Below are 25,689 nucleotides of genomic sequence, written 5' to 3' on the forward strand. Positions count from 1 at the left end.
TTTTACTGAAAACATATTTATTTGTTTTGAGAAGCTTTCAGAGTAATAATTTGTATTTAATACTGAACTGCTTTGAAGTAATCAAACATATTAACATTTCCTCTTCAAAGTTCATTAAGATTAATTTCATGTCGACTTATTTACACAGCAAAAAATCATCTTACATATGAGATGAGCATGTAAACATACAATCATAGCATGGCAGAGAATGGTTAGCTTCACAGAAAGTGGCTGAAGTGTACGGTATAAAATATTTTTAAAAGTTTCTTTTCATTGTCATAGCTTGTCTTGCTGTGGTCTTATGACTCATTAAAAAAAAACAGCTGACACAATCGACACCCTGACATGTTTAAAATTTCACTGAAACTTGAGCTGGTTTAGTACCACTGCAGTCGCAGGAGTCTTAAGGCAGGCAGACATCTAACAAGACATTTCCTTTTAAAATATGTTCATCATGGTGCAAAACCCTTGAGTAAGAATTTCCACTTTTCTTCTCACTAAATCAAATAAATCGTTGGCTTTATTGTTCGTCTATGTGCTGCTCCCCCCCCTCAAAAAAGCCATTCTAACCCAAACCCTGATGACTAAAAGAAAAAGAACAGCATAAAACGGTTGTGTACCCCGTGAAAGAGCTGTACTTTCTCACGGGGTGAATAGAGATCATGACTGTGTTACTAAATAGACTCATGCGGAGGACATGCTGAAGGCTCAAGTGCCAAGTTTGTGAGGGTAGAATGCTTTTGTATTTAGAGAGGCAGGAACCTGGACATAAGCTGCAAGGCTGCAGTGGCTCCCGTGGCGGCGAGATTTTCAAAACAACGACGGTTAACCCAGCAGAAATATACATCTACAGCCTTTCAGTTGCATTCAAAACATATGCAATGCTCCACTGAGCTCCACGGTCCACGTATCAGAAATGAAAGTGCTCTCCTTCTGCTGGGAGAGCCGATAAAACCTGCAAAGGCATGAGATTTATTCAAGTGTTTTCCTGCAGAATGTTGTCGTAGATTCTTTAGATAAAGACTTGTTGTGTTGTGACTCCCACACTGAACCCACTCATGTCATCTTACAGAAATGACCTCAGCAGAGCAGCCAAACAAAGCTTTCTTTTGCCTCACTTCATCCCTCATCGGATGTCAGCAACAGCAGCGAGATGATTCAGTTCCCTACATAATGGCCGCACTAAGCCCTAATACATCAAAATAATTGTTTAGGAAGTGATTTATATAACACAACACTGCAAGCATCATGTCTAACGCAATTACATTCTGATTATCATCAAGACAAAACATCCCACAAGAAAATTCCAGACAGCATTGTGTTCTCAATTTGGACAGAAGATGACAAATTTACTTCGTCTCTCTTTTATGTTCTTTGTTTTGATAGCGGTCCAAGAACCGAGTGAGACAGAAGCACCGTGGAAATCAATCTCCTGCTTATGCTAACAGAGTGGCAGCATAAAAGCTTCATCGTTCTCCGCTCATAGTAACTATTTGTTTCTTTTCTTTTGTGTTTCGTGGGCAGCTAAATTCCTCAAGTGTGTCATCAGAGTAAATGAGGTCCAGTTTCACTTGGCTCTCGAGGTGCCAATCGTGCCGGAGAACATACTGCGTATCACAGCAACAAAATATAAGCCGGCGCACAGTCTGAAACTGAATGCTGGTGACGACTGCGCCATAAACAACGATGGCGCACAAAGCCTCGTGGCAGAGGTAACACCGGGGGTATTGCTTCGGGGAGCGGTTCGAACGAGAAGACAAAGGGCTCTGTAGATGCCTCGCTAATCTCCCCATCAGACCAGGGCGACCGCATCACGGAGCAGTCGATAGGAGAGCAAATGGGAAAGATAAAAAGAGTGCTGGTCAGTTACACAGAGAAACAGCAAAAGCTCCGATAAGTTAGTTTCTGAAATTCAAATGATGTGTAGTCACAGTCCAAATACATCTGAGTTCTGTTAAGGCGGCCTCGAGCATGCTGAAAAGCGTTGGACCTCCCTCGTTGCTCCCTCACATGTCATCCTGCATCACTATAAAGCCTTTTACACCGAGTAAAACCATAAGGACGAGTAAGGCTCCGGATGAGGCACGCCGGTGATGTCACACAGTGGATGAAGCGATGCTGCTGTTGCATTCTTCTAATGTTTTGGTGCATGCTGTGAGAAACTTCACCAACTCTAGAAGCTGCTAGAACAAGCAGCAGCAGCATTCAAAGAGAGCCGCTACATGCAGCTTTGCATTGTTTTTCTCCGCTGGAGAGATGTCCATCCATGAGTCTTCATTCCAGGATGTCAGTCTCAAACGGGACCAGATGGTAGTATGACAGGTTGGTGACATACGCCTCCGTTTCCTCATCGCACACATCTGCTTCCAGTGGCAAAAACTCTGTTCCATCTTCATATCTGGAAAAAGATGGGACACGTATTAACATGGGGACAATACAGGATGAGCCTGTGCAGTCTGGCCTTTGTTTCTGCGTTAACTCTACACCAACCCACAGAGACATAGGCTGTGTTCGAAACCGCATACTTCTCCTACTACTCCTACTACTCATACTAACTTTTTGAGTTAGTTTGCGAGTTTGAGTAAGTGAGAAGTTCCCAGATGCATACTAGATTCGCCGAAATGTTGGGTATGCATCATGAGGTTACTACTCATACTCAAACTACCCAAGATGCAACGTACTGCAGGGGGGTCGCGAAATCTTTGGTGGATTAGACGATTTTTAACTTTTTTTTTTTTTTTTCAAACAGTTTTTTCTCACAAATTGTGTGCAACCGTGTGCCATCCACAGATGTTTTGAGGATTCATTGTCCCATCTACATGCATGTTTAAAGTTAAAATCTGAGGATTATTTGAATAGCTCAGTATGCAAGATGTTTGTTTATAAATGGCAGTGGCACGGCCACCCTGTACCTTGCACATGTTTAAAATAAAAACATGAATATATTAACCTGTGTATTATTTGAATAGCTTAGTATTGAATGTACAATAACAGAGTAGCTATGTTTATACATGGCACTAGGCCCCATTAAATATAAAACACAATTGTATGCCATATAAATAGTAGGGGGTCCCTGCTCCAACTCTCCATCAGTTTGGGGGTCCCTGGCCTGAAAAACGTTGAAGACCCTTGGTTTAGAGCTTAAGCGAAATCAGCTTCAGGCCGGCTGATTTCGGCTCGGGCAGGACAGAGATGCATATTGGGTAAACGCTCTGCATACTGTCTGATCGATGAGTATGCAATATGGAAGTAGGCAGTTTGCAAGTATGTAGTATGCGGTTTCGAGCACAGCCAAGCACTCGAGTAGCAAAAGCTCGAGTCGTTTAAGAGCGATGTAAAATGCTGTTTTGTATGAGGAATGTGTTCCTCTTTTGCTTCCTACACACACCCAGGGAAGGAAGAGGTGTAGAGACACGCTTCCTGTGCTGTACGGCGGGGGGGTTGGAGGGTCACATTTAAGGGCTTCTTCACTCAATAACGCCAAAGAAAACAAGGATATCCTCGGTTTTGTGGGAAAACAGGTGCTAAAATTTGCTTGAGATTGCAGCCGGCTTGATGCTAAATCGACACACTTTTGAGTCACGCCAAAAATCTAAGTAAATATATATATATATATTCAACTAATCTTACAAGGAAACTACTTAAAGGTGACTGAAGCACATGAAAATATTGGCATGTTTTTTCACGACTCACGTATGTTCCACAGAGTCCGTGGATGAGGGTCTCTCTTTTTCTTCAAGGATACGGTCATCGAATACTATCGTTTCTGTATTGGCCAGACAGAATCCATTCGACCGCATGATTTCTACAAGGTGCAGAGTGCAATGTTGAGTCATTAGTTAGGTTATCATCATCTCAGGGACAACAGCAGCAGCAAATCCATCTTTATGTTACACAAGAACAAGTACCTGATATCTTGATTGGACTCTGAAAGCATGGCTGGATTCTGTGGACTTTGTCATTCCTTAACACCTGGTCCAGTGGTGAGCGCTCAAAGAAAGTCAACATGACCTCTGACCTGGAATACTGTAGAGAAAAATCGTTTAATAAACATGAAACCGTCCTCAAACAAGGCATGGTGGGAAAAACAAGCCTACCGTGAAGGCATCTACTCACTTTCTGCAATAAAATTCACTTTTTAATTCGTACTTTTCCACAAAACATGACTGTGCAATATTAAAAAGAAACATTATTCTATAAAGAACAAGTTTTTTCTGAGATTGTTGATCAACAAAACATGTTCAATACCTTGAATGGTTTCTAGCCAACTTCGATAGAGAATCTGAGCTCAAACAATCGTGAATGGTTTAAGTTGTTTACTTTTGGAATTTGTAGCAAAGCAACACGTGGCAGATTTGGCTAATCTAAGCTAACTAACCAGCATTAGCAACTTACTGAAGTTAAAAGCTCACTGATTAAGTTACACTTGTTTGTCCCATTGTTTGAATAGTTTTGATGCAACATATTTACAATTAAGAATTTAGCCTTTTCAGTCAGTTTTGCTGTTTATTTGTCACATTCTCAGTGTGTAAAGGCCTCGATATGAATCATTTTAGTTCAACTACTTACCTTGCAGGGCATGTTGATGGCATTCTTCAACAGTCTCTCCACCTCATTCAGCTTCTCCTCAATATCATGTGCCGCTTTGATTTTAACCAGCCCTGCAACAAAATGAATGAACAGATTAAAACATCTGAAAGCGTCCACTGCAGTTTGTGACCTTTGGGGATAATGTACGTAAAATTCAGCTGCACGTCTGCTGCACATGTGCAATGAAATGAAGAAAACAGCCGTCCGATTCTCTTTATGGAGCTATTTTTGGTCAGCGATTTTATATCTAAACAATTGTGTAACAGGTTGCAAAGAAAGGAAATTTAAGTTTTCATTTATGATCCACAGTAAGACTTTAGCATGCTAGCATTAAAATCTGTTAGCAAACATGACGAGCTTTGCATCCCCTTAAACATTAACATGCTGACATCTCTGCAATGAGCTTAAAAATGCTTTAATCATCCATTTGTTTTAATACATCATCATAATACAAAGGCTATATTCTTCATCCACTTCCACCACCTCTTAATATTGCAATAAACAGAAAATCTCTGATCAATTCAACAGCTTTAAAGTACAATAAAGCTTTCCACCAATCAAAATGCCAAGTGCAACTATTTCTGTGTCTCGACAATAACTAAGGGCAGTCGCTATGACCTTTACTGCCATAAGAATGTCCATAAAGTCAGGACACAGAAGCCAGACATGTTTGAAGGCAAGAGAGAAGGAGATCAAGTTTTTATTACAGTAACCTTTTTATTAACAATGCTGTGTGATACCAACCTCATACTGGAGGAGGAAAGAAACACAGCTTGTTTCATTGTCTTTAGAGCATAAACACAGTGCACACTCTGGTGAAAGTGCTACGTGGCTGCTAGCATTTCTTTATAACAGAGGAAAGTAATAAGAGTCTGTGATGATGCCAATCCTGCACAAAACGAGGGACACAATTTCAGAGGTAGTGGGAGCGTAAAATCATCATATTCAACAATCCAAGGCTGCCGTCCCTGTAAGCAAGCAGTCAGCACGGCATCATTTACTGCCAGCCTGACAAAAGGGATGTGGTGAGAAGAATGATGATGAAGACTGATGAGTCTCTGCCTCGTGTACGCAGCACAGACAGCAGTTACTGTTATATGGGAGTACTCTAAAGTGACTCTATGAACACTCACAGCCTCACCCATTGATAATGGCTAGCAGTGATGACATCATCATGCGTGATTTGGCAGTTACGTCATCACAACGTCTTCTGATATTCTTGCCCTGTATGAAGCTCATTTGCTTTTGTTTTCTAATACGCTCCTGATAAAACTTGATAATTTTTTGGTTTTTAAATGATGTCAGAGTCATTGTGTCTGGAAAATAAATTATTATCAGTCCATCAGAGGCTGGAAGCCACTTAAAGAGCAATTAATTCTGTTTAGTTAAAATTTTTACTGAATGCTAAACTTAAAGCCTCAAGATGCTACAAGTCAGTTAACGTCTTACAGGGGAAGTTCGTTTTTTTTTGTTTTTTTTTAAACCTGGACCTTATTTCTGGCATAAAATACGTTAATCTACTCGCCAATAACAGTTTGGTGAAAGTCGGCGTCCTTCGGAAGATATTTAGATCACTGGAGATCGGCGTATATCCATATAACGGGAGAGAACAGGGCAGAGACAATACAGCCTCTAAATAAGGCATTATCTGTCTTTATTTCACCAATACTTTAAGACCAATGAATGAATGAACGCGTACTATTGCACTGTTAGCTCAGAGCTGCCGTGTTGTTGTTATTGGGGGCTATCGGGGGGGCTTATAGGAAGCTTTCTACACACGTGTCTACTGGGATGACGTCATCGACGTGCCGCTGCAGCACAGCTTATTCACTCCGTGCTCTGTGACGGTCAGCTAACTTCACATAGAATTTGCTGCTGCTAGTTTTGTGCAACATGGCAGGATATTTATCAGATTTTGACGACGTGGACGACGACTGAGTACGATGGACGTCCTTACCGGAGTGAATGAGCTGTGCTGCAGCGGGTTGCGGCGATGACGTCATCCCATAGCCGATAGCCCCGGATGACAACAACACGGCAGCTCTGAGCTAACAGTGCAATAGTACGCGTTCATTCATTCATTGGTCTTAAAGTATTGGTGAAATAAAGACAGATAATGCCTTATTTAGAGGCTGTATTGTCTCTGCCCTGTTCTCTCCCGTTATATGGATATACGCCGATCTCCAGTGATCTAAATATCTTCCGAAGGACGCCGACTTTCACCAAACTGTTATCGGTGAGTAGATGAACGTATTTTATGCCAAAAATTAGGTCAGGTTCAAAAATAAAAAATGAACTTCTCCTTTAAACTGAGAGACAACGTCCCTGGAGAGAAAATAAACAGAACCCAGGCTTGTCAGTTGTTATCCCCGGAGATATAGCAAAGTTCATGTCCTGCCATGCAGAGCACTGATGTTCTGAACCAAATCAAAACAAGGGTGGGCACAGGGTTAAATCCTAAGAAAGAAGAAAAATTCACATTCAGAGGGTGAGTTTAAAGTCATTTAAGCAGATGATGCTGATTTTTAAATAAAGATGCACACATTTTCATCACAGCTTGAATGAGCATTTCACCTATAAACGATCACAATAATCCAAAGGATGCATTTCTCATTCTGCAGTGTAGATTTTTTCCAAACTTGGAATCAAACAACAATCTCTGAATGATAAAGGCGGACGGATTTTTTACTGTCAAGTAAAGATTCGGTCCAACAGGTACTTTGTCGTTTAAAGGGGCTTTTTTCTGCATACAGCTGGTGTCTCTGACCATGTGTTCCTCTTCATATCGAGTGTGATTAAGCACATCAAGCTGCACATGTCGAGCAGCTACACAGGCATGCTTTTACACATGCAATGCAATCTTATCTGAAGCATTTCTAAAAATCATCCAAACTAAAAGGTTTTGGACGGGACTTTGGAGCTCCGGTGATTAGAAATAGCACTGCTGACACCGAATTACAGAGCTCCTCGTGATTCCCACTAACACTTCCTTATAAAGCCTTTCTATTCCCACGGCAGCACTTGACAAATCACCCAAAATAAAGCACAGGCAGGAGAAGAAGCAAGTAGCACTGCAGACATGTCAGGGTCAGTCAAACAAATGTCTGTTTCCATCTAATCTAATGTTTTTAATAATATGAATGCATGGTTATTATCTGGAAAATAAGCATCAAATCATGTTGTTTGAACAACAAACCCTGAGAGTATTTCCTTCAGTTTCCTGTTCAAGTGTCCATGGATTTCTGCAACACTAATAAAGATTTATCTGTCAGTTTGGTGCCTTTAGAGCATTTTATACTTCAGTGAAACTACTGGCCAGGAAATGCTTTCAGTTGTCACTCTTGAATATCTAAGTTTTCTGAGAAAAGCATGTTATGGTATCCATCTTCATGGAGTTACGTGAGAGAAGCATCTAACAGTCGGTAGCAGCATGCAATGGTGACAAGATCCTTTATCTAACTTATCAGCTGAAAAGACAGAGATGCACAACATGAGCGACATACAGTGTCCACATCTTCCTGATACACATTATCTAAAACATGCATCGGATGTTGTAAGAGACACATTTCGTTGCCATTTTCTGGAAGAATCTGATAAGCAAAAGTCTGCAGAATAGCACGTAATCATTCAACCGCTCGCTAACTCCCTGCAGTTTGATCAGCATCTTATTTCTGGATGCCTCAGTCAACACATAACAGGCAACATCAATTTACAAAATGTCTTCAATCATCTTCATGTGCAGGTGTGACTGGCATCTTAAAAGGCATTGTAATATTTTTTAATTCCTAATTCCGACGCCTCTTGGCCTTGAAAATAGTTCAAGCTAGCTCCTTTCTCACCTCTACAAAGCCAGCCAACAGTAGATAAATGTTTATGAATAGACTATAAGCACTAAAAAACTGTCAAAACTGTTAAAAATAAGATTTTCTCTGGCAGGACCTTTAATTAGTGACCTTTGAAGATGACAGTAGGGTGGATATTTACAGTTTTCCCTCTCTTAGCACTCTTTCTGCAACACGAAGCTAAGGGCCAGATATCTGAGAGATATAAACCATCTCATCAAACTCTCCTCCGTGAACTCAGAAAACAACAACACGCACGGTGTGCTGTTGAATTATTATATGCATGAAAGGTCCTTAGACCTGCCCACCTGGGATATGAGCCTGAGTCGCTTTGGATAAAAGTGTCTGCAAATGCATAAAACATAAAAGTGTAGAAACTCAAATTAGTTTTATTCTATATAGGGAGTACTGAAATAATTACATTTTACATAACCAGTCCATGCATGCACAGAACAATCCCAAAACAAGAAAAGTTCATGTAAATGTAAATGTATTTTATTTATATAGCCCTTTACAAACAATCATTACGATGTACCAAAGTGCTTTACAGTAGGTAATAAATAAAGAGAAGAATAAGTAAAAACAAATAAAAACAACGAAAGAACAGTGAAAGCAATAAAATAAAAATTAATAAATAAAAATTCATATGGAAATAAAACACAATGCAATGATTGCAGATATTAAGTACTGCAGATGTTGGAATATTTAAAGTCTTCACAACAGATATTGGAAGTTTTTTGCAGATTACTGAACCTCTGACTGACTTTTCCTCTCTGAGGTGCTCTTTTTATACCCAAATATGTTACTGACCTGTTTCCGTTAGCCTAATTAGCTGTAACACGTCCCCCCTGCCTCCCCCTGTGCATTTGTATGAAAAAAATTAATCACTGCAAGAAGGGTTTGACTTCAGTATGCTTCCACATTCCTTGATGATATCTGGCTCACGTGGAATGTGAGCAATCGTGTCCCGCCTGTGTTCACTCTGGGGTCACATGTAAGGTAAGTGTTACGAGGGCTTCTCAAACCAGCGGGACTAAATATGGAAGTCCACTCCTCTCACAGCCAGCCTCTGACTCTTTCACATGATGACATCAGTCTGAAAAGCTCTGCGTGTTGTCTTTGTTGTCAAGGTGCAGCACAGAGACAGGAAAACATTTCTGGAGCCAGAAACTGGAGCAAAGTAGACAGAGAAGAGACGGAGCCGTGTTTTATTCTCTCAATCTGAGAGGTAGATACGTGGGATACAAGGGAAATACTGAATCCGTTTAGGTCGTGTTATTAAAGCTGTGGTTCACGGTCCGTCGTTCAGATGCTTAAACCGGCCCGAGTGAGAGGAGTAACCCTGATGCCTGCTTTAGCCACTCTGACTATCACAGCTCCATTTACTATTGAGCTCTGATCTGGATAAGAAGCGTGACAGACAGACTAAAGAAAATACACTTCCCTGACAGACGCAACGCAGCGCGCTGTCAACAACTCTGTCAGCTATTTCAGTGCCTGGGCAGGAAGTCAAGCTTTCCAGATGCAACTTAAAGAGATGTTTCCTAAACACTTGTATAGGCTCAGCGTGGCGGAGACAAAGAGGAAGTGAAGTGCCAGGGAAACTGCGGGGGCTCAGAAACACGGAACAAACTGGGAGCTCTGCAAAATCTTTGGCAATGCCGGGGTATCAGAACATGAGATGCAACCCTGAGGGCTCCAAGCACAGCCTGTGCTGACAGGGACTGCCCTCTGCAAAGCTTCCTAAAATACTGTTATGTTTTCACTAGGGCTGGGCAACGATTATAATTTTCAATCTAATTAATCACATGATTTCCCTGATTAATCGTGATTAATCGCATTTGTACGCAAAATCCAAAAATGAATTCAAAAGTAGTGTATAGCGGGGCGGTCGGTGGCGTAGTGGGTTGAGCAGGCGCCCCATGTACAGGGGCTAAAGTCCTCGCTGCAGCTGGCCCTGGTTCGAGTCCCACACCAAGCGGCCCTTTGCTGCATGTCTCCCCTCTCTCTCTGCCCCTTGCATTCCTGTCTCTCTCCAACTGTCCTAACATTAAAGGCATAAAAAGCCCCAAAAAAATATTTTTAAAAAAAGTAGTGTAAAGCTTTTAGCATTTAGTTTTATTTTAAATGTGCTGCCATATGAATGAAAGTGCCATAACATTTGTTGTGGAAACACACTTTTAACATCAGCATCTTTCTGTAGTTTTTATGTAGAAGCCTCGCTCCACTGTCTGTTTCCTTGAATGACTTGCTGCTATCAGTTGTGTGTTTTGCCTTTAAGTGATATTTTAGACTGGAACTACTACGCTGAGAAGACAATTCAACTTGGCAGAGTTTACAGATGACTTTGGTTCTGTCGACTCCGCCGTCTGGAAGAACTTTAAAATGAAAATGGCCGAGTAAAAGTTCCGTACCCTTCTCCGTGTTTGGTGGATCCGCCGATTACTTTCTTTTCCGGTTCCGCAGCAGACAGCAACAGACTTTTACAAAATAAAAGCCTGTGAGCGACAGACTTTTACAAAATAAAAGCCTGTGAGCAACAGACTTTTACAAAATAAAATAAATAATAAAACCTGCGCTGATGCGCGATAAAATATTTGTCGCGTTAAATAATTAAGGAGTTAACTCGCCCAGCCCTAATCCCAATGTACCAACTTAATTACTCTGAAGAATACGAGTGGTTTCGTTTTTATACTCTTTTCTTGATTTTTGTGACCACCAGCCTCTGGCCATGTGTACAGAAACCAGCAGAGTGAAATGTCCTTGTTTCATTAAGGGAAATTTCTAAAGTCTGCTCTGAATTTACGAGACATTTGGATGGAAATACAGTTACTAAAAGAGAAGTGAAAATCTTAACCTGATATCTAAAAAGAAAACAGAAGAAAATGTCATTAGAAAAACCTGAACTCAGCCCTGTGATAATGATTATTTTTCCTAATCTATCGCCATTTATGCAAAATACCTCTATAGGAAACACAAAATATAAAGAAATGTTAAGATCTAAGATCATTTAGATTTAATTTACTTGAGCCAAGTAGGTTATTGGTTTCAGCAGTTTTTTCTCGGTTGAACTAAAAACCCTGAAAGCACAAACTTCTCCTTTACACGACTGAAAAGCAGATCTTCTTATGTCGTCTGTGTTGAACTGCTCTGCTTCCAATCTTACTCTTACACCGGAAACACAGAGGAACAGACCTGTTGGTCACATTTTTAGTGTCAGTACCCCGCGGTCCACAGGCTGTGTGATCGGGCTGCTTTCATGACATCCTAAAGTGGGTTTTTTAGTCATTTATTAACCCATCCAATGATCCAAACAACCCCAGTTCAGAGTCGTCCCAAACCTTTCTTGATAATGTTGAATTTCTTGTTCCATTCTATTTAACTTCAATGCACACCAAAAATACTGCCGTCCCTCCATTAGGGATGAAACTGCACAAACCAGACTCTGAAATGAATATGAAGTGTTGTAAAAGTATTCCTCAGACAGCTGTTCTGGTAACAGAGTCTGCCTGTAATCCTTAAAAAATGCACAAAACAGCAGCTGTGCGATCCAGCGTACAACGGGGAACAATAATTTTCAAGGGATTATATATTACAGGCAGATGGGAGCTTTTCACAACTGGATATATTTGACAAATACAGGGAGGAAGAAACTAAACTTGAACTTTCTAATGAGTCCAAAAAGTTCTGAGTACCGACAGGTGAGCTAATGTGTCAGACATTTAGGTTAAAAAAAAACTTAAAGTAAATCTTTTGGGGGGTTTGGTTTAGCAAAATGAGCATATTTCAGTTATTATTCTTAATATTTTAGGTCAATTTAAACAGCTAGATTCAAGTAGAAGTTGAAGAAAAAGTAGAAGGAGCCCAAAACTGCCCTCCTGTGGATACGGCCCTTTTATTTACAGCTCCGGCCCTGTTCCAAAATGTACCTCTCTAATGCAGCCTGTGTCATCAGCTAAGTTAATAATAGGTCGAACTGCTCTGTCATCATTTCCTGTGTAAGTGTGTGTTTATCCCATATCTGACCAACCTTCTATCATCGGAGATTTGGAGAGGTCTCTTCTGTCCTCGGGGAAGGATTCCACCAGTCTTTTAAACAGCCGCCCCAGATCGGAATAACTCCGATGCAAGTATAAAATGTTCCTGTCGGACCACTCAGTTCTGATCTCGAAAAACTCCTCTTCCTCTCCGCGCTGGCTGATGATGAGCCTCCGGATCCCGTTCACCCAGCAGTCCCGGACAAACATGTTGACCAGCGACGTCCCTTCAAACACAGCCGATGCCATTCCTCAGACGTCAGTCAGTCCAGCATGCTGCGGCGCGCCGGCGGACAGCGGACTGTGCGTGTGGGGGGGTTGGAGTGGGGGGCGGCTGGAGGCTGGGGGAGTCAAGGCCGCTGAAATGTGAAAATCCAAATCAAGCCAACAAGAAAAAAGCAACTTCGGCAACTTTTCGGTCAACCCACTGTGAGCGGCGGACAGCTGCGGCCGAGTGTGAGCGGTAGGAGGATGATGATGGCTGTTTGCTCAGCCTATCACAGGCCTAATCTCAGACGTGGCATGACTTTGACAAAAAAAAAAAGAAAAATGACTTTAGACACAAAGATAACGCCCCAGCATGACTGACTCGGCAGCATCGATCCTGCAGCTGTTTTTATTTCCCGTCAACCAATAGCAAAGCGTCCCCCCCCAAAAAAAAAAAACAAGCCAGAAAGAGTAAAGACTATAAGTTAGAAAAGAGATCTTTTAAAAGCTGCTCCCTCCCCTCGTGTCCTCTCTATAATTACCCAAAGTCCAGAGAGTCAAACTCCGCACTGTCTGTTGCAGTTGCTCCGTTTCCTCCCCTCTTCTTCCTCCTTCCTTCCTCCCTTCTTGACAACAGGGTGCAATTATGCAAGGAATGCACAGGCTTGCAAGCACACTGTCCATCTCCTGATTTATAATAAGGACGAATATGATTTCCTCTTATTTATTTCGATAATAATTCCCCTGTTAGTTATAAGTGACCCTGCATGTTGATGCCACTTCTTTATTTATGAATAAAAGCAACAAACTTTGGCTTTAGAGGACAGCAGAAGTCTGATGTTGGACTTAAAGTGCTTTGTGTCGTTTCCTTTGTGGTTAACCTTGCGTCTCCATTTGATCCTTTTGAGGGGTTTTAAAGCTGTTTTATTTCTCTTTGTTGTCGCATTGAACAGGCAACTAGAATGAACACCCATATACTGTAGTCTGGGAGCCTTGGCATACAATTTAACACCAATTTAGATCCAAGTATAAGAAGCCAACCACCTTCTTCTTGCTCTGAGGGTAATCAGATCCAGATTCAGATCTCCATTTACTACTTTGTCTGCTCACAACATATCAATATTTGAGCCTGTATGTACCCTCAGCTAAATTAAATAGCTGCCTAGACAGAGTAACCAAAAATGGAGCAGATTTGCTCTGTATTGTTCCACTGAACGAGAGGCAAATACCAATAAAAGACCTTTACTGGAAGCTGTGGTCAAGGCAAGAAATGGCGATTCAGCTTTTAATGAATGACTGTGGGAGAGGGAAAAGAAGAACTGTCTGCAAAAAAGTTCTGGTAAAAGCTTTTCTGAACAATACAGCACAGGAAATAGCACATTAACTGCAAGTGAAAGCAAGCTGGGAGACACTGCTTTCTGTTACTCACTCCTGCACGCAGAACAGCAGGATTCTGATCAGAAACCTGAACAATGATCTGATGAGACGAGGGAGGGAAACTCTAACCTGATGTGCACTGTACATCTCATTAGACGGAGCAAAAGTCTGCCTCCGTGCTACTTTCTTTGCTCCTAAGCGCATCTTTGTGACCAACTCTCAGTTTCATGATGAAGATGTTATAAAAGAAATTACCTCTCGACATTTGGCACCTAATGCCAGAATGTTTCCACACAGGACTCCGTGGTTGCCGTCTTTGCTGAAAATATGCTGCTACACAACAGACAAGGAAGCACTCAGAAGAGTTCCTACTTCCCTGGACAGATAAAACATTACAGAACCGCACTTTGGGAATATCCGCCTCTTGGAAAATGAAAAACACATGTATATTCAGTAGGGCTGGGCGAGTTAACTCGTTATTATCCCGTTAACTTGTTAATTATTTAACGACGATGAATATTTTATCGCGCGGTGACGCAGGTTTTATTATTTATTTTATAATTAATAAAAGTCTGTTGCTCACAGGCTTTTATTTTGTAAAAGTCTGTTGCTGTCTGCTGCGGAACCGGAAAAGAAAGTAATCGGCGGATCCACCAAACATGGAGAAGGGTACGGAACTTTTACTCGGCCATTTTCATTTTAAAGTTCTTCCAGACGGCAGAGTCGAACCAAAGTCATCTGTAAACACTGCCAAGTTGAATTGTCTTCTCACCGTAGTAGTTCCAGTCTAAAATATCACTTAAAGGCAAAACACACAACTGATAGCAGCAAGTCATTCAAGGAAACAGACAGTGGAGCGAGGCTTCTACATAAAAACTACAGAAAGATGCTGATGTTAAAAGTGTGTTTGCACAACAAATGTTATGGCACTTTCATTCATATGGCAGCACATTTAAAATAAAACTAAATGCTAAAAGCTATTCACTACTTTTGAATTCATTTTTGGATTTTGCGTACAAATGCAATTAATTGCGATTAATCAGGAAAATCATGTGATTAATTAGATTAAAAAATGTAATCGTTGCCCAGCCCTAATATTCAGCAGTTATAGTCAGGGCTGAGCAATTGTATTGATGCTGTGATATAAATTGATATTTTGTTTCCCGGTAAAGTATCAATTTTTCAGCCGCACGTATAGTTTTTTTTTTTTTTTTTTTAAAGCAAACTTTATTGAAAAGTCAGACATTACAATTAGTGAAAACACAGAACATTAATATAATACAATACAATGCCGGGGGGGGTCACATCATACAAAACAGTGATAAATTAGTTCATAAAAATGTTATATAAAGTGCATAGCTCTCACGTTTGTGACATGTTCGTTTGTGTCTGTTTGTCTGGCGGTGTTGTCCTTCCGGATCAAAGGACGGACCAACAGTCCAATCAGAGACGAGTCATGTCAAATCACACTGTCCCTTTTTTTCCCCCAGAAAATGATGTAAGTGTATGGAATCGAATCGAATCGTTGGCTGAATATCGTGTATCGTATCGTGAGATTACTGTATCGCTACAGCCTTAGTTATAGTGCGGCTGTAATATCATCACTCAGTGGGGTTACATGGCACTGAAAGGATCGGATTATTGGCTAAATTACAATAAGAATGAGTTATTAAGTGCATGTAGACACCTTAATCGGATAAGAAATTGGATTGGATCGGATTAAGACCCCGAGATAACTAATTAAACCTGCTTGTAGACGGTGAAGCACGTGGTAAATCAGACTTTGCGTTCTGCGCATGCTCGAGATGTTTTCCCGGGGTCGTGAACCGGAAGTCAAAGGAGACGATATTACGGTTGTTGTCGCCGTCAGAAAGAAACAAATAACGCGATGGAGAATGCTCCGTTGTGCATCTCGTTTGTGCAACAAGCAGCTCATCACAGACCAAATGTAGAGGGACGTAGCTTCATCTTGCTCTTCGTTCTCCATCTTTCTCCAATGCCTGCGTTTGGTGTTGTTGTTGGTGGTGAAGAGGTCAACAGGAAGTGGCTCTATTAGCAATAGTTGAAATGGGTACAGCGCCACTTATCATACTGGGGTATGACATGCTTTGTGTCTCTGATCCGATTCATTCACCGCCATATATCCAAGGAGAATTACCCTTGCTCAAATAAGGAGCAACTCAGTCTGATTGTAATTTAGCCAAATAATCCGATCCTTTCAGTGCCATGTGACCCCACTGAGTGTGAAATGTATAGTTCCACAACCAGTGCTGTTAGTAAATGTGCTTCACTAACAGTTACATGCATCGAATATGAAAACTGTCCCCCTGAAAGGAAACAATTTCGCGAGCATGAGAGGAGGAGTTCAGAATTATGGGTTAGCTCGCCGCTGCGGGTGTTTACAAGTGAGAACAAAAAAACTCCACCAAGCTCAGATGGAACTGTGTTATCATCTCGTCTATGCTGGGATGGAAGCCCAGTTACTGACTGATAGATAGTGTGACTGACTCAAACATCCTTAGACAGCAACACTGTCTAAATCGTTCTCAGATGTCGGTGTTTAGTCATAAGTTTGCAGCTTAAAGCACTGGACAAATGCACAATCTGGTGTTAAAGTAAACTGCAAAACTAGAAATAATTAACCAGAAAGGATCACAGCCCGAACTTTGAATTTGTTTGCACATTTCATCTGAGGCACAAATGATTAGTGTGATTATGTTACATGACCATGCTGCCTCAGTACTGTCAGAAAATCCCCTCTCGCCGTGTGTAATAACAGGATCTGTGTGTTTATAGCAGGGCTTCAATCTGTGGTTTGGCCACATTTACAGAGTCAGCACATTCTGCCTCAGCACCTCGTTCCAATACAATTCCTCAGAAAAAGGATACTTTTTATGGAAAAATATACTGTTTCACACTCATCCATATAGTCCTCATCGTGTATGTTTGTGTTTTATTTCAACAGAGCTGATGCCAAACCGCTGCGGGAGTAGAATCAGGACAAACTGCACCATTAAAGGTTGGTTGTTTGATAAAAGACGTGATGAAGTGTCACCATGTCGGAGGATATCCTCTCATGACTTTCTTATCTTTTTTTTTTTTTTAAACATACCTTTAATTGAATCATTTGGATTTAGGTTTATATCAGTTTAAGCTCAGGATTCAGAACAGTAGAGTTGATAAGACTTGGAGGTTGTGATGTAAGGGTTTGAGTTTACCTTTGAAACTTCCCAGGATCCAAATAGAACGCTCATTTTAGGCAAGGCAAGGCATCTTTATTTATATAGTGCATTTCATACCACAGGCAACTCAGTGTGCTTTACATAAAGACAAGGCATTTAAAAGAACAGCATAAAGCAGCATAAAAACAAGCACTTTAAAGAGAATAAAAAAGTAGAATAAAAGTTAAAACACACAGTTAAAAGCAATCGAAGAAGAGGGGAAAAAAGAACAATAGAATAGAATAGAAATAGAAAAATACTTTATTTATCCCCCAATGGGGGAAATTCAAATTCGTCAAGTAGCTCAACATTTTTTTTAAATATTTACAATGATTGAATTAACAACAATAAAACAACAATAATAATACTACTACTAACTAAATAATAATAAATGACATAATGGCAAAATAAACAAATAAATAAAAATCAATCAATCAATTTGAGAAGAACTCAGCAGTCACTGTTATAAAGCCTTATGGCTGTGGGAACAAAGGACCTTCTGAACCTCTCAGTCCTGCAGCGCAGAAAGATGAGCCTCTCACTGCAGCTGCTCCTCTGTCCTGTCAGGATGCTGTGGGGAGGATGTTTATTATTCTCCATCACAGAATCTAACTTCCTCCTCATCCGTTTCTCCACCACAGCACCGAGAGGGTCCAGCCTTCTGCCTACAACAGAACCAGCCTTTTTCACCAGTTTGTCCAGGCGCCTACAGTTTCTGTCTGTAGTGCAACTCCCCCAGCAGACAGCAGCAGAGAACAGTGCACTCTCAATGATAGTGTGATAAAACATGCACATCATATCACTGCAGACATTGAAGGACCTGAGCCGTCTCAGGAAAAAGAGACGGCTCTGACCCCTCCTGTACACTGCGTCTATGTTGGCAGACCACTCCAGTTTATTATCCAGCACCACCCCCAGGTATTCGCAGGTCTGAACGGTCTCCATCTCCCCTCCATCAATATAAAACAATGAAGTAGATTTATAGCATTATGCTTTAAAATTATTTAAAAGAACTCTGCCATAAGCACACCAAAAGAGAAATGTTTTAACCTGGATTTAAAAGTGCTTACAGTTGAGGCTGTATTTCAGTTCTGCTGGAACTTTAGCACGATCCTTCACTCCTTTAACGCCATCCTATCTGTAAGGAGGAGTTATGGCAGAGATTTCTCCCTGCTGCATTCTACTTATGTCTAAGATGATGCTTGACTACGCTGTCTCCTACAGGCAGCTTTCCAGGATTCAGCTGCCAAGCTGGAGGTTGGAATACCCCCAGAAAGTCTTGCTGACTTCAGGCCACATGACAGTGTCAGACTGGAGTGATCTCCCTTAGAAACTGAAGCTGATCATCTACTCTCCTGCGCCTTTCCTTGCCGGCCGAGAGGATTTTTGTTATGTCTCCAAGGCAGGATGTTTTAATTCTTTCTCGGAGGCGAGCAAATTTCTAGCGTGGAGTTGAGGGTCTCCTGGAGCAAATTTCTGCTTTAATAGGTCATATTTGGTGCATCCTTGAGACATCATTGTTCTGCAGTCTGAGGAGATATACTGGAGGCTAACTGGTAAAAGCAGAAAAGAAGCAGTTCTTCTCACTTCTAAAACTGTGGTAGAGATTTTGGGGACAGCCATAAGGTGTTAATCAGGAACGAGCCTGGTTTGAGGGATCTTTCACATATCAGACCATAACAACATCATTAAGGGGTATCTGCTGGCTTGGGGCACCACTTTGGTGGCTTTTGGCAATGGCAACAAAAAGGGCCCCCTTTCCCAATTCAAGGTGAATTTTCACAGCTTTCATCAGTTGTTGGGTGGACTCCCCTCAGTCGGAGAAGCAGCCTTGAATTCTCCTGCGGTGTGTTCCCACCAAAGGAAACTGTGCCAGAGCCTCAGTCACTTCCTGCTATGAGAGTTCTCCAGCCAATGCATCTTTCTTGCTGCTGAGGAAGGGAATTTGCACTGCTTCAGACAACATCACGCTTTAAAACAGTGTGAAACTGTAACTTCGTACTTTTGCGCTGGTCAGGCCAGTTGGTTCTGATCGATTCTGGCCAGGGCATCTGAGGGCTGCCTCATTAAATGTCTGTGTCGTAAAATGTTTCATTACACGTGCATGATATACGTCTTTGTGATCATTTAAACCATCGGTTAATGTTGGTGAGTGTAATTAACTTCCCAGTTTTAAGTATCTGGGGTTAGATTAAGCAGCTCCTTTAGGGCTCCCAGCATTTAACTATGGGGATTTAGCATTATTTATCCTGTAGCATGGGTGGTGGACTTACAGAACAACTTTAAATGCTGCTATTTAGAGCCCTATATAACCCATATGCAATGTTTTACCTATGCTTAATTACACTGTTGAGAGGATGGAAATAATATCATCACTCAGTGGGGTTACATGGCACTGAAAGGATCGGATTATTGGCTAAATTACAATAAGACTGAGTTATTAAATTCACGTAGACACCTTAATCTGACAAGAAATTGGATCGGATCGGATTGAGACCCCGAGATAACTCGGTTGAAAGTCAAATTAAACCTGCTTATAGACGGTGAAGCACGTGGTGAATTACACTTTGCATGCTCGAGATTTTTTCCCGGGGTCGTGACCCGGAAGTCAAAGGAGACGATATTACTGTTGTTGTCGCCGTCAGAAAGAAACAAACAACGCGATGGAGAATGCGCCGTTGTGCATCTCGTTTGTGCAACAAGCAGCTCATCACAGACCAAATGTAGAGGGACGTAGCTTCATCTTGCTCTTCGTTCTCCATCTTTCTCCAATACCTGAGTTTGTTGTTGTTGTTGGTGGTGAAGAGGTCAACAGGAAGTGGCTCTATTAGCAATAGTTGGAATGGGTACAGCGCCACCTATCAGGCTTTGTGCCTATGATTCGATTCATTCACCGCTGTAGGAGCTGTTTGTTATTTTGTAATATTTGGCTCACTTATTATTTAGTTATCTTTTGGGGGTTTAGTTTGGGGAATACACCTTTTTTGGTTGTTTATGATATTTAGTATTGTTTGAGTTAATTTGGGTATTTAATTATGCTTTTATTTTGAAAGCACTGGTTAGCTGGGGCACACTGAGAGAGTTTACTTAGATGGGCAGGCAGTCACAGATGAGAAGGCAACTGGGAGGGCTAATGGTTTTTTCCCAGGGCAAGAGAGGTGGCAAAGGCCCATTGTTCTTTGTTTGTTTGCTTGGTTGGAGCAATAAACCTAAAGAAACCTCATTTTTTGCCTGGACAATGGACTCATTTTACCTGCGTAAATTCACACCCTAGGTGTCTCAGTGGCCGTTTGATTTAATTTAGTTTATTATGGTTTTGACATTTTTTAGTTTTGATTATTGACACAAGAGGACGCATAGCCATTACAACCGCCATATATCCAAGGATAATTACCCTTGCTCAAATAAGGAGCAACTCAGTCTTATTGTAATTTAGCCAAATAATCCGATCCTTTCAGTGCCATGTGACCCCACTGATAGTGAAATGTATAGTTCCACAACCAGTGCTGTTAGTAAATGTGCTTCACTAACAGTTACATGCATCGAATTTGAAAACTGTCCCCCTGAAAGGAAACAATTTCGCGAGCATGACAGGAGGAGTTCAGAATTATGGGTTAGCTCGCCGCTGCGGGTGTTTAGAGTGAGAACAAGGTCACACTGCAGATAGGACTCCTTTACCTATGCTTAATTACACTGTTGAGAGGAGGGAAATAAAGGGCTTCCTTAGACCCTGTTTGGTCATGGTCCTGCCAGCCTCAAGTTATAAAGCTTCCTATGGATTCCTGCTCCGAGATCACTGTCGATGTAAATGAATGCTCTGCCCTCGCTTTCCTTAAAGCAAAAATAAACGTATTCCCCTGACAAGGCCATGTGCGTATAGGCTGTGCTCCTAAACCCAGATCTTTATCCTACACCTTAACGAATTGCTGTATATTTATGGTGGATTTACAAGAGTATCCGGGATGAATATTCAACAGTATTTTACAATTATTGTAAAATACTGTTGAATATTCATCCCTCACATGTAAATTAACAGTTTAAATCAGTCATTTAAGAATACCAGTAGATAACTGTAATTTAACAGCATAAAACAGTATTTGTAATGAATTGCTGTCCAAATCCAAAAAACAGTAATATACTGTTAAAAATAAATAACAGTAGTTGCACTGTAAAATAAGAGTAAAATACTGACGTCCCTGCTACCAGTATTTTACTGTTATTTTACAGGGAATTTCTTTACAGTGTACATATTGTGTGCCAGCACCTATTCTCTCTAAAAAAAAAAAAAAAAACAGCGGAGGCTCGTAAAGAAAAACTGTGAAGAAAGGAAGCGACAAGAAGCGAAAACAAAGATGGACACGTCTGTCAGAGAACAAAGAACATCTGCGTTTATGGATGCAGGCGTTCTCTTTCTGTTGAGATGCACTGGCAGAGCTTTACTCAGAAGGAGCCATTCTGGGCCGTAACTCTAGCGTCGTCCAGACCAGCAGACAAAACCCACTGAGGAGTGCTGGGGCTGGGGTGATAGAGGGCGAGCAAACTGCCTCAGTGTCTTTAACAGGCTCTATAATGGACTGGGGTTGTCTTCAATGAGCATCTGTTGGACCTCATGTTTTATGGCCCTGTCCGTATTGTGTCTCTAGTGAAGCCTGGAGAGCAGAGGCCTGATGAGTCGAAGCAGACCTAACGTCTGCCGCTTTTATTCCCTCGTTACGGAAATCCAAGTTCCAGCAGAGGTTATAAATCTGATCTGAGGGCTTATTCTGCCCATGTGCTCTCAGGCTTTAGGTGAAATTAAATGTTTCAGCTTTAACGTTATACAATTGTTTTGTATGAAAGTTAACAGATGAAGCATCGGCTAGTTGCTAATGACATGTTGTTATCAGCAATGTAAGCTCTATGTCAGCGTATGAGACCTGCAGCCATTGTGAAGCCACAGATACATCAGTTTATCAACTCCTATGAAGCCTTGAGTTGTGTCTCAGGTTCTTCTGATTTAAAGGAGAAGTTTTTTTTTTTTTTTTAAACCTGGACCTTATTTCTGGCATAAAATACGTTCATCTACTCACTGATAACAGTTTGGTGAAAGTCGGCGTCCTTCGGAAGATATTTAGATCACTGGAGATCGGCGTATATCCATATAACGGGAGAGAACAGGGCAGAGACAATACAGCCTCTAAATAAGGCATTATCTGTCTTTATTTCACTTTATATTTTTAAACCGTTTTTTTAAATTGTATATAATTGTATAAACATTTTTATTGCTTTATTATGTCTTGCTACTGGATGCTTGAATTTCCTTCGGGATCAATAAAGTGTCCATCCATCTATCTATCTATCTTTCTAATACTTTAAGAGGAATGAATGAATGATCGCATACTATTGTACTGTTAGCTCAGAGCTGCCGTGTTGTTGTTATCCAGGGCTTTCTACAAGCGTCTAGTGGGATGACGTCATCAACGCGCGCCGCTGCAGCACAGCTCATTCAAGGCCGTCCATCGTACTCAAAGTCGGCGTCCACGTCGTCAAAATCTGATAAATATCCTGCCATGTTGCACAAAACTAGCAGCAGCAAACTCTGTGTGAAGTTAGCCGACCGTCACAGAGCACGGAGTGAATGAGCTGTGCTGCAGCGGCGCACGTTGATGACGTCATCCCAGTAGACGCGTGTGTAGAAAACCCCTGATAACAACAACACGGCAGCTATGAGTAAATAACGGAGTTATTTATAAAATAAAGGAGTAAATACCCCTGCATCAGGCACATTTCCACCCCAGTGGATACGCTGGGGTGGAAATGTGAGGTTCAATGACTTACAGTTGTGGGTTAGGGTTTAAGCTTGAGCTGGCCCAAGAACATCAAATAGATTCCTATTTCTAAAAACATGTCACCTTCTCTCATGAAATACTAAGCCAATAGATTCAAATGGTGTCAACTGGATATGCTCCTTCTGAAATTTTCCTTCTGAAAAAGATTGTTTTGTGTATCGCTCTCCAGTTCCACTCTCTTGTTCTGTCAGATCTTGGACATTGGCATCTGTTCTTTGCCAAGTTACAAAATATGTCGAACTCAAGGCATCAAAAGAGCAGTTTACAAACAAGGGTAATATCACTCCACGGTGGTTTGGAGGCTAAAACTGTCGCCCGTCTGTGTGGAGTTGTTCGTCCATGCGGGCCTGGGTTCTCTCAGGGTACTCCAGCTTCCTCTCACCGAACAAAAACATGCATTTTAGCTTAATTCATGATTCTAAATTGCTCACAGGAGCCAGGACCATTAGGCAGGTTTACAAAATGGATGCTTTTACAGTGGCTAAGACCACGCCCTGTATGTAGCCCACTGCCTGTAGTGGGCTTCGTCTTACTTCACTGGTCACTTTACATTTTTTAAACTGTTTTTTAAATTGTTTTTTTTTTAATTCTTAGATTGTTTTTAAAGTGTTTATAATTGTATAAACATTTTTATTGCTTTATTATGTCTTGCTACTGGATGCTTGAATTTCCTTCAGGATCAATAAAGTATCTATCTATCTATCTATCTATCTATCTATCTATCTGTCTCACGCTGAGAATCTCCTGTTGCCTATTGCACGTGTGAAAAAGTAACTTCAGATAACACTATCTGGTGTTTATGTGTGAAAATGGCATCCCATAAGAGAGTGGGCATGAAAAAAACTGTGTCTGTTAGACATCACCAGCTTTTGGCCAACTTTTGGACAGCATAAAGTTCTGCATGTTTGAGCAACGCTCGATCACAATAAACTGCATTAACAAGGGGGACCTGCTGGAATATTAAGAGGACTTTATATAGTATTTTTTCAATGATACTAATAAAACAAGAACGTACAAAAAGAATGTGAGAAAAACCCTGTAAAAAACAACGAGGGAGACTATATTTTAAACAGGGAGGACTGCGATTTGTAAATGATGGTGTATGATGGAGAAACAGGCCTTCGGGTTGCACAGCAGAATGTGTTCGACGGCATTTATCTCACACTGATTTACCGGGCACAGGGGGACAGAGGTCTCAGCTCGGAATATCTAATGTCTCTGTGAGCAGAACTTTAATCTGTTTGGAGACCTCCAGCTCGCAACTTTCCCGTATAAATCTGAGACGCAGTGTACAGCAGAAGGCTCAGACTGTGAGTTACAACTCTGGACTGTCTGCACAGAATGCCTAAAGAACATATTTCTATCAGAGCCCCCCCCCCCGTTGCATATTTAGATTTTCTTCCTCCTGATGTGCTTTCCAAACGCAATATATAACAGACTGTCAGAGGAAGCAGGGTTTTTTGTCTTTACAAGAGAATACACACAGCAAGATATCATCAAAATGCACAATGATAATGCTAACATCCACAGATCATCCCATCTGCCATGTTGCCAGCTTTAATGTTGCTATATCGTCACGCCTCCGTCGCTTTCTCAACTCTGTGAATAAGCAGTCACAGGTGCCTCACAACGACACAATTTACTGCGCGACGTAAAACTGTCAAGAGGGGATAATAACAGCCGTGAATGCTTTAGCATCCTTGAACGTCGTGGGATTTCACGGAATTACGTTAAGAGCATCGTCCCCTACTTTCCGCATTGCGACGTGACGGTTCAGAGCTTTCTAATTTGGTATGGGGCAACACGCTCAAGTTGACAGTCACATGTTGTGGTTTCCCTTTAGAGAAGTACCCGCATATCTGAGGGTGACTCGCTCTTTGCACTTCTTTGGCAAGTCTGATAATTAAAAACACGCTTTTTATGCCAGAAGTTTAACTTACTGATAGCTCATTTTGCTGTTTCTAACCCTGAAATGATCTAGAGCTTTTTCTTTAAGGCTGGCTCATTCTCATCACATTTTATAAATCAGGTGGTGCACTTTAAGTCTGTACTGCATACTCTGCTGGGAAACAGGGGAGAGAATCTTAACCGAGCATTTATGTAACATTTCTGTTGCGCATACCAGTGGTGCACACGAAGGAGCAAATGGGGTGCATAAGAGGCCTTCCACAACCACATGATCCACTAATTGACCTCCAGGGCCATCCTGTGTTCCTGGCAAACCGAGCAACCTCCCAGAGCCTGCCTTTTGTGCCTTGTTTTTCTCTTTTTTTGCAGCCTTTTTTTTGGCGGCGCCTCAAAAGGTTTCACCCAAGACTCCTGCTGCAGCAGCTTACATCATCCGGCACCGCATGTTTACAGAATAACTTTGTGGCAACTCAAATATGTGAGATCTGTGTTCATTTCTCTGTAAATACACACAATTTCACGCCAATGGCTACAGTGAACAGCACCCCTGGTCAAAAGTTAAATGAGTGGAAAATCCCTGAAAATTTGTGTTTTTAGCTAAATTTCAGAGAAAGGGGGGAAGAGGAGCATCACAGAAAAGCTCTAAGAAACATCTTATCAAGGTAATGTTTATTTGGGA

General features: G+C 41.3%; 2 protein-coding genes across 2 annotated transcripts in view; one reads left to right on the forward strand and one right to left on the reverse strand.

The window, feature by feature from the left end:
- Window positions 1-13,270, reverse strand: pxdc1b (PX domain containing 1b). Its single transcript, XM_075452878.1, has 5 exons — window positions 12,463-13,270; window positions 4,570-4,661; window positions 3,909-4,026; window positions 3,694-3,805; window positions 1-2,398 (listed from the first exon to the last, which is right to left on the reverse strand). The coding sequence occupies exons 1-5, from the start codon at window positions 12,716-12,718 to the stop codon at window positions 2,275-2,277; spliced, it is 702 nt and encodes a 233-aa protein (XP_075308993.1). The 5' UTR covers window positions 12,719-13,270; the 3' UTR covers window positions 1-2,274.
- Window positions 12,442-25,689, forward strand: part of prpf4bb (pre-mRNA processing factor 4Bb) — a 25,763-nt gene continuing 12,515 nt past the window's right edge. Inside the window, exons 1-2 of the mRNA XM_075452877.1 lie at window positions 12,442-12,932; window positions 17,019-17,072. Of these exons, the coding sequence (XP_075308992.1) occupies window positions 17,024-17,072 (49 nt within the window). The 5' untranslated portion in view covers window positions 12,442-12,932; window positions 17,019-17,023. The remainder of the gene's footprint in view (window positions 12,933-17,018; window positions 17,073-25,689) is intronic.

This window comes from Odontesthes bonariensis, chromosome 20 (genome assembly GCF_027942865.1).
Source record: "Odontesthes bonariensis isolate fOdoBon6 chromosome 20, fOdoBon6.hap1, whole genome shotgun sequence".
Taxonomy (NCBI): Eukaryota; Metazoa; Chordata; class Actinopteri; order Atheriniformes; family Atherinopsidae; genus Odontesthes; species Odontesthes bonariensis.